The sequence below is a fragment of the Condylura cristata genome, unplaced genomic scaffold (genome assembly GCF_000260355.1).
Source record: "Condylura cristata isolate star-nosed mole 26May11 unplaced genomic scaffold, ConCri1.0 scaffold00028, whole genome shotgun sequence".
Lineage (NCBI taxonomy): Eukaryota > Metazoa > Chordata > Mammalia > Eulipotyphla > Talpidae > Condylura > Condylura cristata.
Window position 1 is genome coordinate 17708919 of NW_004567129.1, and position 15268 is coordinate 17724186.

The following is a 15268-nucleotide window of genomic DNA, read 5'->3' on the forward strand; positions in this document are numbered from 1 at the left end:
CCCACTCCCCAATCACTCAGGGGCAGCTAGAGTGAACCCCTACCCCAATCCCACCCAGACCTATAGTTCTTCTAGGATGGAGCAGAGGCCAGGCCCCGTTCCAGCTCGAGCAGGGTGACCGGTTGTCGGTGAGACTGACTCAGAACCAGACCCAGCCCTCCCTGTCTGGCCTCGGTCTTCCCATCGGTATGATAAGGTGCGCTGGGAACTAAATGACCTGGAGGATTCCTCAGACGCTAGGTGTCAGCGGTCGCCTCACCTCCTTCTTGCACACCCTCTTCAAGGTAAACCCCCTTTGAATGGCTGAGGGGAGGGACCCACAGACCCGGCCCAGGCAACGGCTTGGGTGGTTGTTCGCAGACAAGGAGGGATCCCAGGGACCCCTGAGGGAGTGGAGGGGCCCCAGCCCTCACCGGGCTCCATCGGATCAGGTGGTCGGTGCCCGGATCGCCCACCAGCGCCCATAGCTTGCTGAGGAAAGCTGGCACCGGGCTGGGGCCGGGCTCCGTGCGTGGCTCGGCCAGCGCTTCCTGCATAGCGCTGTCTCGGTGCTGCTGTGCGCTCAGCCCTGGGGCCCCGCAGTCACCGGCTTCTCAAAGCCGCGGAAAGTGCTGCGTTTGCGCCCGCTGGGTCCCACTCCGCCCACCGCGCACGGGTCAGGTCAGGTGGGGGCCGCGTGGGAGCCCGAGGGCGGGGCCGGACCGGCGCCCAGCACAAAGACACGCAGGCAGGGTCGCGGCTGTGGAGGGGCGGTGGGCAGGAAGACCTGCGTTCAAGTTCCACCTTGGTTGGGCCCGAAGTTTCCCCCTTTGTTCTTCGGAGAGATCAGCCATGCATGGCTGGGTGTGGTCTGGGCCATCTGAACGCCTTTGGGCACAGTGAAGCTCCAGGTTGCTCAGGTGGACAGGAGGCCAGAGAAGCCCGCGCCCTTCCTCCCACCTACCCGGGAGTTGTCATCCCGAGGTTGCCGAGTGCTCTGTCTTTCGTCACCACCACTCTCATTCAGCAGCAGTGCTTGAGGTTTCACCCTCTCCTGTTCCCGCCCAGAGGCTGCCAGCCTTTCACAGCAAGCAGAAATCCCGAAGGATTTATTTCTTTCACATTTAATCCCTGAGACCAGCCTTGTGCCTGTGCCCTCTCCACCACACTCCTCCTGCCCACCCCCACCCCCAGACGGGCTGAGGAGATCGCAGATTCCAGGGTGGAGAGAGGTTGGAGAAGGGGGGCCCTAGTGAGGGGAGGGGGTGATGCTGAGAGCATCAACTGGCCTCAGAGTGCTGGGCTGTTCCCTGCCGTCCCCAACGACCTCATTCCCTTGTAGACACAAAACGGGACGTTGAAGAAGGAGCTGTCAGTTGGTGGGCGCCTGCACACCTCCCTCCGGATCCCAGAGGCCACAGGAGTGTGATTGTGGGGGAGCGTTTTCCCCATCACTTCACAAATGTGGGCCGCCAGGGATGAGGCTCCCGCGTGAGCTTGAGCGTGTAGCTGCGCAGGCGCGGGCAGTGGGCTCGGAAAGCCTGCAGCACCGAGGGTCGCACCACGCAGAAGCAGTGCACCTCACGCAGGCCAGCGCAGTGCTCCGCCAGCTCCTCCAGGGCAGCGTCCAGCCCCGTCGAGGCGGTGGCGCGCACCTCGAGCACGCGCAAGGTTGTGGCATAGTGGAGCGCGGCGAAGCACACCGGGCCTATAGTGTCTCCAGAGAGGCAGAGGCGCAGCTCGGCCACTGGCATGGCCGGCTGCAGGACGCGCTCCACACTCTCGGTAGACAGGGCCGGCTCCAGCTCCAGTTCCACTGCCAGCCCAGGGTGCCGGCGGCGCAAGACCGCCCAGGCCGCGTTAGGCAGCGGAGGCGCGCGCGCGTCATCCCGGCACGCGCACCGCAGGGCCAGGCGCTCCAAGGGCGCCCGATCGGGCGCTGCCAGTGCTTCGAGGGCAGTGGGAGACAGGCTGGCCAGGTGCAGGCCGAGGGCACACAGGCGCGGGCAGGCTTCTAACAGCTGGAGCACAGAGCCGGGTCTCACGCTGCCCACCAGAGTATCGTTGTCCAGGAAAAGGCTGCGGAGCTCCGGGCAACCGCGTGCCACCTGCAGCACCAGTGTATCGTCCAGTGTGAAGGGCAAGCGCCGCAGGTTGAGGTGGCGCAGAGTACGAGCAGTCCGGCAGATGGCGTGCACGGCGTCCAGGACGTCGCGGCCGGCGTCAAAGAAAGGCTTCTCTCCCCGGCACTGCAGATGCAGGCCCTGCAGCCCACAGGTACGACCTGCCAGTGCGATCAGCAACATCGTGGCTTCCCTGCGGCTGGGTTCCCTGGAAGGCTCAAATTCCAGTCGTAGGTTGTGGATGTGGTCCAAGCCCGGGAGCAGATATGGTGGCAGCATGCTTTCTCCCTCACTGCTGCAACTTGAGGTTAGAGCAAAGGGGAAAAGCCATCAGTCTCCTTGCCACCAGCGAAGCTACCTCTACCCATCCTTCAGCCTAGGTTCCAGCTACCAGGCCCACTTCCTGGCCTGCACACATCTGTCTGTCCTGTTTATGCCTAATTGCTCCACAGTAACCACCACGCTGCAAAGGAGTTCCCACCCTCTCCCTTTATTTTCATGTTGTTGTTGTTGTTGTTAAAGATTTATTTTTTTATGCATACTGGGGTGCAGGCTACAGGTGCAGGGGCGGTGAGAGGCTTCACCAGAGACAGAGCGGAGAGCAGAACAGGCAGATTGACAAAGTACACTGCTGAGGGGAGCAGCAAGGAGACAGGAGAGGTCTGCTGCACCATTGGGTCTCCTCCCACCAAGTGGGTCACCATCACCGCCCCCCCAGGCTGGTAGGGATGGAACTGGCACCCAAGTGGCCAAGGCTAGCTTCACAGTGCTGTGTTTTAACCCACTGCCATCACCAGGGAGGCCACCTCTCCCTTTAGAAGAGATCAGATACTACAAGTCCATCAGCCTCAAGTTGAAACCCTGGCAGGGAGAGCTAATGGTGTTTTAGGAACTGGGCTTTCCAGCAGTGTCTAAGGAGGCAGGGTGGGGCTTCTGGACTGCCAGGTTCACTTTCCACCTTGACCACTTTTTAGCTGAGTGGTTTGCAGAAGCTGATGAAATCTCTGCCTGGATTTCCTCTGTGCAATGGAGATACCACTACTAGCTATCTACATATAAGATTTTCTTGAGGATAAACAAGTTAATATACGTGAGACACAGAACAGTGGTCGGTGTGTATAGACAGGAAATGTTACCGTGTGTATGCTTTTTTAACATGGGGACAGTCACTGCACCCCATCTAGCCCCTGACCCCACAGAGGGGGCGAAGGAGAGAGGGCTGTAAGATTGGGAGGGGCAGTGGGGTCTGCTCACCTGATGTCAGTGTGGTGCCACACTGTACTGCAGGTGGCAGCGGCAGCCCAGGCCCGGCAGACTCTGGCCACAGCAGCACGGTCCCGCAAGGACAGGTAGCTGAAGATGACTGCCAGCACCTCTTCTGGCAGCTGCTCTCCAGGCTCGGCCATGGCCCAGCAGCTGGTGGTTCCCTGCTCCCGGTGACAACTCTGTGCCTGGAGGGAAGTATGTCCCTTGGCTCAGAAAGACCACTGTGTTGAGGGGAAACACCAGAGCCTGTGGATAGAAATGCCTGTGCTCAGGAGCAGCTACATAATTGGCAGAGCCCAATGCAAAATGGAAATACAGAACTCTGTTCAAAAATAAGATTAAGACATGAAGACAATGACAGCAGAACATGAATAAACAGATCCATCAAATTAGTAAACCAGAGATGAGGCCCTGCTCAGACACATGAGGTTGACCCTGGATGCTGGCTTCTGATTCTCTTCAAATAGCTTTTTCACTTGTTGAGTAAATCCATCTTGTGGCATATGAGAAAGAACACAACCATCACCTATGGGCAAAGCTGAGAAAGAAAGTTCCCTAATTTTGGAGGATGCTATCATTTTCCTTTCTGGTTGGTAGTTCTTCCTGGGGAGAGCTGAAGGACTTCTGCAGAGGCCATGGCTGGAGACAACCTCAAGCTCCCCCTCAAGCTCAATGTGGGAGTGGGGTGGGGGTGTGGAGCCTCCCAGGCAGCACAGGGGTCTCTGAACCACTTGCTAGCCGATTTAGACTCTGATGCTAGGGATGGGCTGGCCCGAAGTCTGGCTTCTAGGGCTATTAAAATGACACAGAGTGCCCATATCTGCCTGGACAGCTGTTCACAATACAGATCCATGGCGCTCTCCTCCCCATGAGGCTTTCTGGAAGGAACAGCACCCAGGAATCTGATCGCAACAAGCACCAGTGTCCCACCTTGACAAAAACTCCCTCTAAGCCCGCCAGTCACTTGCTAGAAAGTGACTGTAGGGTTAATAGGGCGGGAGCATGAAAGAAGAGTGAATTGGCAGGACTGTCACAGCCAGTCAGGAAGCGGGGGCTGAGGGTGGAGCACTTCTGAATCCGCCCAGAGAGGGGAGGCTCCTTCCTCCAACTTGGGAGGGGGGACGTCCTGCGTACTTCCAATGAAAGGCCAGCGGGGTGGAGAAAAGCCCTGGTTTGAGGAGTCCTGGGATCGTCTTCTGATCCTGACCCCCAGCAGTCCAAGGCTCCCGTTGGGTGGTGTAGAGGCTGCTGGGGTTCCGAAGACCCAACCCGGAATGCAGCTTTCTCCGGAGTGTGGGGCGTTGTGGGGAAGTGTGCCTCCCTTTCGAAGTTGCCCGTTTAATTTCAAGGCGCTGGAAGGCTGGCGTACACAACGTTACACCCACTTGTCAGTTTTCCATTTCCCCATATTTTCCAGACTAACGAATTCTGCAGCAATTTGCCTCTCGAGTAATCTTGGGACTTCGGCTACCCTCGGCCAAACTTGAACCTGGGTCCCAGCAGCACCCGGTTCTGAGTGTGAGCGAGCAGCAGATTGTCGAGCTGGACCTTCTTCCAAAAGGGACCAGAAAATTCTGGCCCCCTTGTTGACACTAGCCCCGCGGGAGGAAACGGGGCAGCTCTCGCCCTGGTGCCCTCGGGCTTGGAAAGAACTGCGGGTCCCTTGCCGTGGGTTAGTTCTTCCTGCAGCCCAACTCGGGCGCCGGGTCTTACCTGCTCAGCGGACCGATGGGCTTTGCTCAGCGGCGGGTGGCAGGCGGCGGAGGACATCAGGGCGGCCAGGAACCTCCGAGAGCCGGGAGGGAAGGCGGGGAGGGGCAGACGGGAGGGCGGGACGCCCAGAGAGGCCCGGGCGGCCGGGGCTGGGCGCCGCCCCTGAGCTCCGCGCACACCCGGAAGCCGAGCGAGTCCATTGGAGCGGGGCGCGCGTGGGAACCCAGGCCGGGTCCCGGCGGCCAGGTGAGTGCTCAGGCGGTGGGCGCCGGGTGTCAGCGGGGTCGGGGGCGGATCCTAGCGCAGGAGCGTGGGCGCTGGGTGGTTGCCAGGGGCTGCCCCGGCCAGGTGGCGGCGGCCTTTGGGGCTGTTTCCACGAGAGGAAGGCGGGAGGGCCCCCTTCCTCCCAGCAAATTCCTTGCCCAACGAAGGGCTTTGCGGGGTGGCAGGGCCCCCCCTCCCCCGCAAGGTTAGTTGGCGGGGAGGAGTTCTGTGAGCAGAGACCCCTTGTCCGACCCAAGCAGTCTCTTGTGAGAAACTCCAGCGTGAGGGTGGGATAGTGGGAGGCTGGGGAGCTCCCCTCCAAAGTTTGGACGAGATTTGGATGCAGGGGTTGCTTGCTATCAGCCTCAGAGGGGCCACGACTGCAAACCCTCAGGGCCCATCCAGCAGAAGGTGGGGCTGCCCTGGAACTGTTAGGCTGTGTTAATGGGGCTCTGTGCCAGGCTAGATCTAGGTGAGGCGGGTGAGGCATATTTTCTTGAGTTGGTATCCGTTGTCCTCTCAGTCTTAGCCCAGCTAAGGATACCCTGGACCTAGCCAGAAGTTGAGATAGGCAGACTCTGGGTGGGTGGGGCGCGGGGCTTCCCGAGGAGGGACTTTGGTGGACAGACAATTTGGAAGCGGTTCCCAGAGGGAATAGGGGAGTCAAGCCCAGATGACCCTCCCAGCCCCCCACCCCCTCCTGATATGTGACCCTGTATTCCTCCAGCTGTGCAGATATTCCTTTGTCCAGCCCTAGAGAGTGAGGTGGAGTATTTTCCCTCCTCCAGATTTCAGTGGCCTCCAGCCTCCACTTCCTCCCCTTGAGGGAGGAGAAATAATATCCATGGGTCAGCACCATGTGGTGGCTAAGAAGACAGATAAAGGAAACTTCTGCAGGTTCCCACAGTCACCAAGTAGTGTCCCTGCCACTTTGCTCCCGCGTGTCACTTACATTCTCACCCGGTTGCTCTTGCTTTATAAGAAAAACAAATTAAAAAAAAAAAAAAGAAAAACAAATTCATTTGACTTAAAAAAAAAAAGATTTATTTTCTTAAGCATACAAGAGCGGGGGTGTAAGCCAGAGGTGTAGAGGGGTGAGAGGATTCACCAGAGACACAGTGGGGAGCAGAGCAGGCTGATCCACTGAGGGGAGCAGCGGAGGAGACAGGAGAGGTCTGCTGTGCTGTGTGGGTCACTCCCTGGCTGGGGATCGAATCTGTTGGAATCTGTGCTGTAGTTGCTGTGGACAGCTTCATAGTGCTGCATTTTAACCCCTTGCACCTCCAGGGAGGCCCCAACAATGAAGGGGGCCAGAGTAGGACCATGACCAGATACCATTTCTCTTGCCAAATGTGGGAAGGCCATTGGCCAGCTACTGTCTGGCTTTGGCACTCCAGTTAGGGCCTGGGGCACAGTTGAAGTTCAGCCTCTACTTTGAGATCAGAATCTCTATTCTCTTCCCAGCAATACCCACAACTATGGTCTTGGCTCCTCCTGACACCGCCTCCCTTGAGGTTCCCTGCTCCTCATGTAAGCAGATGCCAGCTGGGACCACCTCATTTGTCTTGCCCAGAGCAATGACATTCAGGGTGCTCACAAGCAGGAGCACAGCACCCCTCCTAGACACCATTTGTAAATAGCAGACTAAACAGTAAGGAAATGGGACTGATGGGGTCTTGAGCCCATATTGCTAGGAAAAGGGTGGAGTGTTGCCTCATGTGTGGGGAAGGAAGAATCAGGGCTCTTTCCCACCTGCTGCTCCATGGCACAATTAAGTACTGGGGGGCCACTGAGCTTGGGGGTCAATGCAGTGGGTCCCTGGTCTAGATGTTTGGAATTTTGCCTCCACCCCCAGGCTTTCTATATCAGTTTCATTCTCAGGCTCTTTCCTGGTGGTGGCAGAGCAGATCCCGCTTCCCACCCAGCCCAAGGGAAGGGAAACCAATGCCTCTTTCCTGATCATCCAGCCAAGATGATTGAGTCCTCTGCCCAGCTCTAAACTAATCAGATCAGAAAGAGTGGAATATGCACTTTAGCCAGGCCTGTTCCATTGGCTACGCTGGAGCTAGGAGTGAGGTTGGCTCTCTCAAAAGGCACATGGGTGGAGCAGGGTGAGGCCCCAAAGGTCAGTCAGGATTGTGGGAAGTATCTACGCAGGTGGAAACCACAGGTGTTCTGCTATGTGGTGCAGGAAGTAGACTAGGAACAAAGGTGAGAAAAGGGGGGGTGTACTGTGGTCCCACAGCAGGACATGGGTTCGGTGGCTTCAGGGCATGGACACCCTCTAGGATGAAGATGTCTCCTTTCAGTTTTAGTAAGAGGGACACCCTGGTCTGAGAAGAGGACAGAACTCTGACTCTGCTGTAGAAGCTCACCTGCTACTCCGGCCATAGTGACCCTGGGCTCTTTCTCCCAGAAGACAGTGGAGAGTCCAACCCTCACTGCAAGCCTATGCTGAGGTGGGCTGGGCTGGGCTGAGGGGCTGTGCAGACCCAGAAACACCAGGGGCTGCCTGTGAGATGATGACACCCCCCACACACACACCTGTGGGCCAGCTAGGTGGGGAGGGCCAGCTGGGCACCAGCTGTGGAGGGGACATCTGGGCCACGTGGGACTGCACAGTTGTCTCTGGGACTGGATCGGAGGTGAGCTGGACGCCTACCTGCATCTTTAGGAGGCAAGATGGCAGCTGGGCCAAATGGGCTCGAGGAGTGGGTGGGCAGCGCATACCTGTTTGTGGAGTCCTCGCTGGACAAGGTGGTCCTGTCGGATGCCTACGCGCACCCCCAGCAGAAGGTGGCAGTGTACAGGGCTCTGCGGGCCGCATTGGCAGGTGCGTGGGTGGGCGGGCACTTGGAGAGGAGGGGGGCCTGGGACCTTTTGTGGGCAGGTGCAGAGGGTGAGGCCACACCTCTTCACCTCTGTGGGGCTGTGCTTAACCACCTGTTAGAGGAAGACTGGAAGGGGTGGGGAGAGGGAGCCATTTGGCCCTGAAGGTACGGCCTCCTCCATTCATGCATGTGTGCCCTTGGGTGGAGCCTGTGACCCCGAGTCTGTGCCGTGTGCTGCGCCGGACTAATGCCCCTGCCTGGTGTCTCCCATTCCTCAGACCAGCCGGCTCTCTGCTTCCTACTAATAGCGCGTCTCCTCTTTCCTCTCATGGCAGCACTTCTTGCCCAAGATCCAGCCCCTGTATCTACTTTTCAAGCCTCCCCTTCCATGTCAGGGCAGAGCTCACAGAAGGCTGAAGCCGGTTGGGTGACCTGGCCTCAGTCCCAGAGCAGCAAGAACCCCTCTCCCTCCTGGGCTGCGGGAGCCACACTTGGTGGAGGCGGAAGACCTGATACCTCCTGGCCCTGCTCCCCAATGTCCAGGCCTCTCTCTGTCACAAAGTCTCTCCTCTCACCCCTTTAGCGCACCCACCCTCATTTGGGGCTGCAGGAATGAGAGTAGAGTGGCACCCACTCCATCTTGTGTGTGTGGGGGGCAGCTCCTTGTGATAGGTCCTGGTCCTCATAGTTGCTGTGGGCATAGCAGTTTTGCTTCTTTCCCAACTGGGTGTCCTGGGGTAATGCCCAGGGCCCCAGGTCTGGGGGTGGGGGTGGCTCTAACCTCAGGCTTCACTTTCCTCTAACCACTTGGAGAAAAGCCCCATATGGGAACTGCCTGGGCCTGACCGCCCACCTCCGCAGAGTGCGGCGGGAGCCCGGAGGTGCTGCAGATCCTCAAAATCCACCGCAGCGACCCGCAGCTGATTGTACAGATGCGATTCTGCGGGCGCCCGCACTGCGGCCGCTTCCTCCGTGCCTACCGCGAGGGGGCGCTGCGCGCCGCTCTGCAGAGGTGCTTGGCCGAGGCCCTCGCCCTCCCCTCGATGCGGTTGCAACTGGAGCTGCGCGCGGGCGTGGAGACGCTGGACGCCTTGTTGGTAGATGAGGAGCGCTGTTTGAATTGCATCTTTGCCCAGAAGGTGCGGCCGGCTGGGACGGGATGGGGTGGGGGTGGGGATCCCAGCTAAGACCTCCCTCACGGGCACCGCACTCCTCTTCCCAGCCCGATCGGCTCCAGGATGAGGAACTCGTGGAGTTGGAGGATGCACTGCGGAAGCTGTCCTGCGGCTCAGGGGAGCAGGCCGCGTCTGTCCCCATCAAGTCCCAGACCCCCTCTCTGTCGGAGGAGAAACGGCTGCCACCGCCAGCTGACCAGACTTTTCTGTTCCAGGGTCAGCCCGTAGGTGAGGCAGAGGCAAGGTCACCTTTGGATGGAGTTTGGGGAGGAGCTAGGTCTAGGGAGACGCGCGGCTGAAAGGGAGCTGTGCCGCTGAGCTCACCCCACTTTCCGTCCCCACACCCCCTCCTGCAGTGAACCGGCCACTGAGCCTGCAAGACCAACAGAAGTTCGCGCGCTCAGTGGGCCTCAAATGGCGCAAAGTGGGACGCACGCTGCAGCGCAGCTGTCGTGCGCTGCGGGATCCGGCGCTGGACTCACTGGCCTATGAGTACGAGCGCGAAGGGCTCTACGAGCAGGCCTTCCAGCTGCTGCGGCGCTTCGTCCAGGCTGAGGGCCGCCGAGCGACGCTACAGCGCCTGGTGGAGGCCCTCGAGGAGAACGAGCTCACCAGCCTGGCTGAGGACTTGTTGGGTCTGGCAAATGCAGATGGCAGCCTGGCCTAGGCTGTGGAAAGGAAGGGGTGGCCGGCCAGCTGCCCGCCATTTGGAGCATCCTCGTGAGATTGGAACATAGGGTCCCTTCTGCTGCTACTGTTGACCCGTCCACCCTCCAGACTCTGGGTCATCGACCTCCCACTTAGCTGATCTGCTGGAACTCCATGAGCGGAGTTGACTACCTTCCCCAGGAGTTGGACAGACACCCACCCTACCTGCTGGGGACACCTCTGGGGGTCCAGCCCCGGGTACTTTAATAAAGACAGAGAATGTATGTCACCTGCTGCTTCTCTGGCCTCACCCTCTTGTACCTCGCAGGAGGGGCTCCTGCCAGCCCTTACTCCTCAATAATGGAAGATTTCCCATTAAGCACCTGCTGGGAATAGGCCATTTAATATGGGGCCTCCCATATTAAACTACAGTAATAAAATATTATGGTTTTTGATGTGAAAAACACAAGAAGTTGGGGGAAATAATGAGCAGGGGCCTAGCTCGGGCTAGCAGTCAGGCTTCCTAGACGAGATAGAATGTGAATAAGGAGCGGGTGAATTTTCTTTGCGTGGCAAGCCTCCGGTGAGGTCTTGCAGAAAGTAAGAGGGAGAGATGTTAGGAGAACAGAAAGAAGACTAGAAAGAGGTAGATGGATTTGCAGAGTTTGGCTGGTGGGTGGGAGAGGCAGATGGCATGGCATTTTTTTCAGACTTTGGAATTGATGCAAGGGTCTGGAAGAGGAGACCAGTGGCTCATAAGACTGGGGTGCTGGCATCAGAGATGGTAAGGGGGTGAACACATTTATCTAGGATGGGGGGTAATGGGCCTGGTGACCTTGGATGAAGAGTGGGGTGAAGAACCTCCAGAGTGTGGTGGGGAGTGGGGTTGTCTGCTGAGATGGGGCGCTGGGGAGGTGAAATGCTCTCTTTTTGGTATAGGAGGGAATAGCCTCAGATGTTCTGGAGGATTTCCAAGGAGAAAGTGGAGGCCAGCTGGACCTATAGTTCTGAGATCAGGAGAGGGTCAAGCCTAAAGATTCACCAACAGTGGGAGTGGGTGGGGTGGTTCCAGGTCACCAGCTAGAAAAGGAGCAGGAAAATCTGGCGATGTGGAGGTCAGGGAATACCCACTGCCATGATGGAGGCCGAGGCTGGGTCAAGACAGCATGCCCACTGGAATCAAGGAACAGGTTACTAGGCGGGGCTGTTTGTGGGAGGTGGTGGGGATAGTAGCCGGAAGCGAGAATACAGGAAAGGGTCGGAGGCAGTGGACAAAGCTAGAGTAGGGGACTCGGAGAGGTCCAAATAGGACAGGGTGATGCTTAGTCTCGTGTTTGCTTTTATTTTATTTTTTTTTTTTAGATTTCTTTATTCGTACAGAACTGGGGTACAGGCCAGAGATGTGGAGGGTGAGAGGCTTCACCAGAGACAGAGTGGGGAGCAGAACAGGCAGATCAACAAAGTACACTGCTGAGGGGAGCAGCGGGCGGGTCAGGAGAGGTCTGCCTCGCCATGTGGGTCAGCTCCGGGGCAGGCGGGGATTGAACTCATGTGGAAGTGGCTTAAGCTTCTTTGTGCTGTGCTTTAACCCGCTGCGCCACCAGGGAGGGCCGTAATGTTTGCTTTTTTAAAGATTTTTTTATGCTTACAGAACTGGGCCAGAGGTGTGGTGGGTGAGAGGGTTCACCAGAGACAGAGTGGGGTGCAGAACAGGCAGATTGTTGAAGTACACTGCTGAGGGGAGCAGTGGCAGGCCAGGAGAGGTCTGCTGTGCCTTGAGGCTCAGCTACCTGGGGGGGTGTGCTGTAGTGGCTTTGGAGAACTTCATAATGCTGTGCTTTAACCAGTTACGCCACCAGGGAGGGCCCTAAAGTGTTTGCTTTTTAAGGACATTGGTGAGAAGTTGTCAGGAGCTGGCCTAAAAAGAGGATGCCCTGAGTAACGGTGCTGGTTCTTAGAAATCTGGGGGTGGGGGTGAGCAGTAGGGCTGTCTACTTCAGGCCTCATTGCCTGGGAGGTTGGAGTTCCAGGAAGAGAGCGCTTTGGCTAGACTAGGGGCTGAGTCCTCAGTCTCCAGAGCATCTCTCCACCTGCCTGAGTCCCGTCAAACCCTCTGCTCGCTGGTCCACTTCCAGAGTGTCCCCGAAGTGAACAACCCTTGCCAGCCTAACCCAGCCTGCAGTCACCCAGGTATGGCGATTTCTCCCCGCAGGAGGCTCCAGGGACTGGGAGACTCAGAACTGCCTCTGGGGACAAACTGAAATGCTCACATGTGATGTTAAAGCAGACAGGGTTGCTATACCGCCTCTGTGCGGATCCCAGTGGATGGATGGGCAAGAGGCAGGCAGGAAGAGTCCTGGACTAAGCTCTAGAAGACCTGGGGTGGTGACCTTACCCGAGCGACACAAACTGCTGCTTGAGTTGTGAGAACTGAACTAGCTGCTGGTGTGTGTGTGTGCACACCTGCTGCCCGTGGAGGTGGGCAGGAGTAAGGAGGCAGCCATGTGTCCAGTGGTGGTCTTGGGCCCTGCCTGCTGCAGGGAGCCAGGCTGCTAGTGAGCTGAGAGGCGCTACTTGGATGCGTTGGGCCTGTGCTTAAGTTCCTGGGCCTCAGGGTTTGGGAGCTGCTGCCTCAGGCCTCCTGCCAGCTCAGACTCTGTTTCACATCAGGGAGCCAAAGGGGGGCTGCCCCCTCCCCCAAAAAAGTTGGACAGGGAGAGTCCAAAACTGCCCATAGGCCTGAATCCACCACATTTTTGGGGTTGCCAGAGAGTTGTCTGTGAGGATCCCTCTCTAAGACCAGACTAATCTGCACCCGAGACATGACTCCCGGCGCCTGGGCGGAGCTGGACTCCAGATGTCCGGGCATGCACAGCTGGAGGGTCACGTGGCAGCAGCCAGCTCCCCTTTCCTGCCAGCACTGCATCTGGCCCTGGCCGGTCCAGGGCCTTCTTTGGGACCTTGCGCGGGGCCTCGCAGGCAGTGAAATCCGCAGCAGTGCGGCTCCCGGGCGGGCGGAGTGTAAGTAGTGGGGTCCGCAGGACCGACTGGTAGGGTGGGTTAGCTGTGATTCCCGCTGAGTAAGGGGAAAATGGGCAGGGGATGCCGAGTAGGGGGCCGGGGGGCACAGACCTGCACCGGAGCTGAAGGCGTGGAATTGGCCTCTAGGAGGTATTTATTGTCCTTTCAGGGTGCCCATCCCGGTGGGAGGGTTCAGGGACCAGCGTAAGAAGCCACCGGATGGGGACCAACGGCCGGTAGCTGCTGACACGGGGCTCGTGGCGTCCGGCCCCTTCCTCTGGAGGAGGGTGGGGCCGGGAGACCCTGCCGGTTGCTGCTTCCACCTCCCGAGCCCCTGGCAGAGTTTCGGGCGCCCGCCCAGGGGGCCATGAGGCGGAGGCTGCGCCTACGCGGGGACGCGTTGCTCACTCTGCTCCTCAGCGCCGCCCTCGGCCTCCTGCTCTACGCGCAGCGAGAAGGCTCAGCCACCACCACAGGCGCGCCGCCCGCGCCCCGGAGGGCGGCTCCCCGGCCCACCCCCGGGCTCCGCGAGTTTCAGGCACCGGACTCGGACGCAGCCCCGCCAGTCTACGAAGGGGACACGCCGGAACCGCCCACGCCCACGGGACCCTTTGACTTCGGCCACTACCTGCGCGCCAAGGACCAGCGCCACTTCCCGCTTCTCATTAACCAGCCCTCCAAGTGCCGCGGCGGCAGCCCTCGCGGGGGCCGGCCCGAGCTGCTCATCGCCGTCAAGTCCGTGGCGGCTGACTTCGAGCGGCGGCAAGCGGTGCGCCAGACGTGGGGAGCGGAGGGGCGCGTGCAGACGGCGCTTGTGCGCCGCGTGTTCTTGCTGGGCTTGCCCAGGGGCGCGGGTGCAGACCGCGCGGAGCAGGAAGGAGCCCGCACGCAGACGCACTGGCTCTCCTTGCTGCACGCCGAGAGCAGAGTGTATGCGGATATCCTGCTCTGGGCCTTCGACGACACTTTCTTCAATCTAACGCTCAAAGAGGTCCACTTTCTGGCCTGGGCCTCGGCCTATTGCCCCAACGTGAGCTTTGTTTTTAAGGGTGATGCCGATGTGTTTGTACACGTGGGAAACCTCCTGGAGTTCCTGGCGCAGAGGGACCCTGCGCAAGACCTGCTCGCAGGTGATGTGATCCTGCAGGCGCGGCCAATCCGCGCTCGAGCCAGCAAGTACTACATCCCCCAGGCCGTGTATGGCCTCCCGGCCTACCCAGCCTACGCCGGCGGTGGCGGGTTCGTGCTCTCTGGCACCACGTTGCGGCGACTGGCCAACGCCTGCGCTCAGGTTGAGCTCTTCCCCATAGACGACGTCTTTCTGGGCATGTGCTTGCAGCGTCTGCGGCTCGCGCCTGAGCCTCACCCCGCTTTCCGTACCTTTGGCATCCCCCCGCCTTCAGCTGCCCCGCACCTCCGCACCTTTGACCCCTGCTTTTACCGTGAGCTAGTTGTGGTGCACGGGCTCTCGGCCGCCGACATCTGGCTCATGTGGCACCTGTTGAACGGGAGGCACAGGCCCACCTGTGCCCACCCAAGACCTGTGGCAGCTGACGCCTTCCAGTGGGGCCCCTGATCACCGCCCGTTCAGACCCAGGATGCAGCCAGTGTTGGAAGTGATTTTGCAGGCACATTTATTTCACTTCCTTCCCCAGAAAGGGGCAAAGGGCTGCCCACAGCGTCCCAGGGCATGAGGCTGAGTTGGCTCACACAAGTGGGAGCAGGTCTGAATACTCTTACTGGCAATTCTTCAAGAGAGGTGTGTGTGTGTGGGGGGGGGCATTGGCTCCACCAAGCAGCCTGTCCGGTGGAGGGGTTGCTGGTGGCAGGGGCTGACGCAGTCTGGCCGTACTCCTTGAACCCTAGAATGATGTGGACACTTTGCAGGCCTTTCCCAAGGTTGAACCCCTGGGGGTGGGGGGTGCAGGCAGACATTTTGCCAGAACTCAGTCTGAAGCAACAAGGTACTTCCCAATTGCCCCTCCAAATTGGGATTTTCAGCCCTGTCCAGGTTCTTGGGTCTGAAATCTGCTTTCTAGGAGCCAGCCCTCCTGGGCTCTGGTCTAGCTACAGCACCAGGCAGGGAGGTACAAAGGGGACAAATGAGCGCATGGTCCTTCCCAAAGTCTTTCCCCACCTCCAACTCCCACCACGCACAAACCTACACCAAACACGGGATGCCAGTCCCCCACTGTAAGGCTGTAGGAATCCCCCTTCAGAAGGGTCACGGGGCCTAAGATGACTCCAA

General features: G+C 59.1%; 4 protein-coding genes across 5 annotated transcripts in view; 2 read left to right on the forward strand and 2 right to left on the reverse strand.

Annotated features, from left to right (window-relative positions):
- The window catches only part of HSF4 (heat shock transcription factor 4), a 5616-nt gene extending 4688 nt beyond the window's left edge, over positions 1-928 (reverse strand). Inside the window, exon 1 of the mRNA XM_012730697.1 lies at positions 414-928. Within this exon, the coding sequence (XP_012586151.1) occupies positions 414-536 (123 nt within the window). The 5' untranslated portion in view covers positions 537-928. The remainder of the gene's footprint in view (positions 1-413) is intronic.
- A 119-nt stretch (positions 929-1047) lies between these two features.
- Positions 1048-5193, reverse strand: FBXL8 (F-box and leucine-rich repeat protein 8). 2 transcript variants are annotated; one of them, XM_012730698.1, is made up of 3 exons: positions 5082-5193; positions 3357-3614; positions 1048-2397 (listed from the first exon to the last, which is right to left on the reverse strand). In XM_012730698.1, the coding sequence occupies exons 2-3, from the start codon at positions 3506-3508 to the stop codon at positions 1431-1433; spliced, it is 1119 nt and encodes a 372-aa protein (XP_012586152.1). In that variant the 5' UTR covers positions 3509-3614; positions 5082-5193; the 3' UTR covers positions 1048-1430. The 2 variants fall into 2 exon arrangements, with proteins under 2 accessions (XP_012586152.1, XP_004690285.1); XM_004690228.2 differs by having other exon boundaries at positions 1055-2403.
- A 46-nt stretch (positions 5194-5239) lies between these two features.
- On the forward strand, positions 5240-10415 carry TRADD (TNFRSF1A-associated via death domain). Its single transcript, XM_004690487.2, has 6 exons — positions 5240-5327; positions 7655-7804; positions 8020-8178; positions 9038-9315; positions 9399-9579; positions 9708-10415. The coding sequence occupies exons 3-6, from the start codon at positions 8028-8030 to the stop codon at positions 10016-10018; spliced, it is 921 nt and encodes a 306-aa protein (XP_004690544.1). The 5' UTR covers positions 5240-5327; positions 7655-7804; positions 8020-8027; the 3' UTR covers positions 10019-10415.
- A 2511-nt stretch (positions 10416-12926) lies between these two features.
- Positions 12927-15255, forward strand: B3GNT9 (UDP-GlcNAc:betaGal beta-1,3-N-acetylglucosaminyltransferase 9). Its single transcript, XM_004690229.2, has 2 exons — positions 12927-13020; positions 13190-15255. Exon 2 carries the CDS (start codon positions 13388-13390, stop codon positions 14594-14596), a length of 1209 nt encoding a protein of 402 aa, XP_004690286.1. The 5' UTR covers positions 12927-13020; positions 13190-13387; the 3' UTR covers positions 14597-15255.
- The last annotated feature ends 13 nt before the right edge of the window (positions 15256-15268 follow it).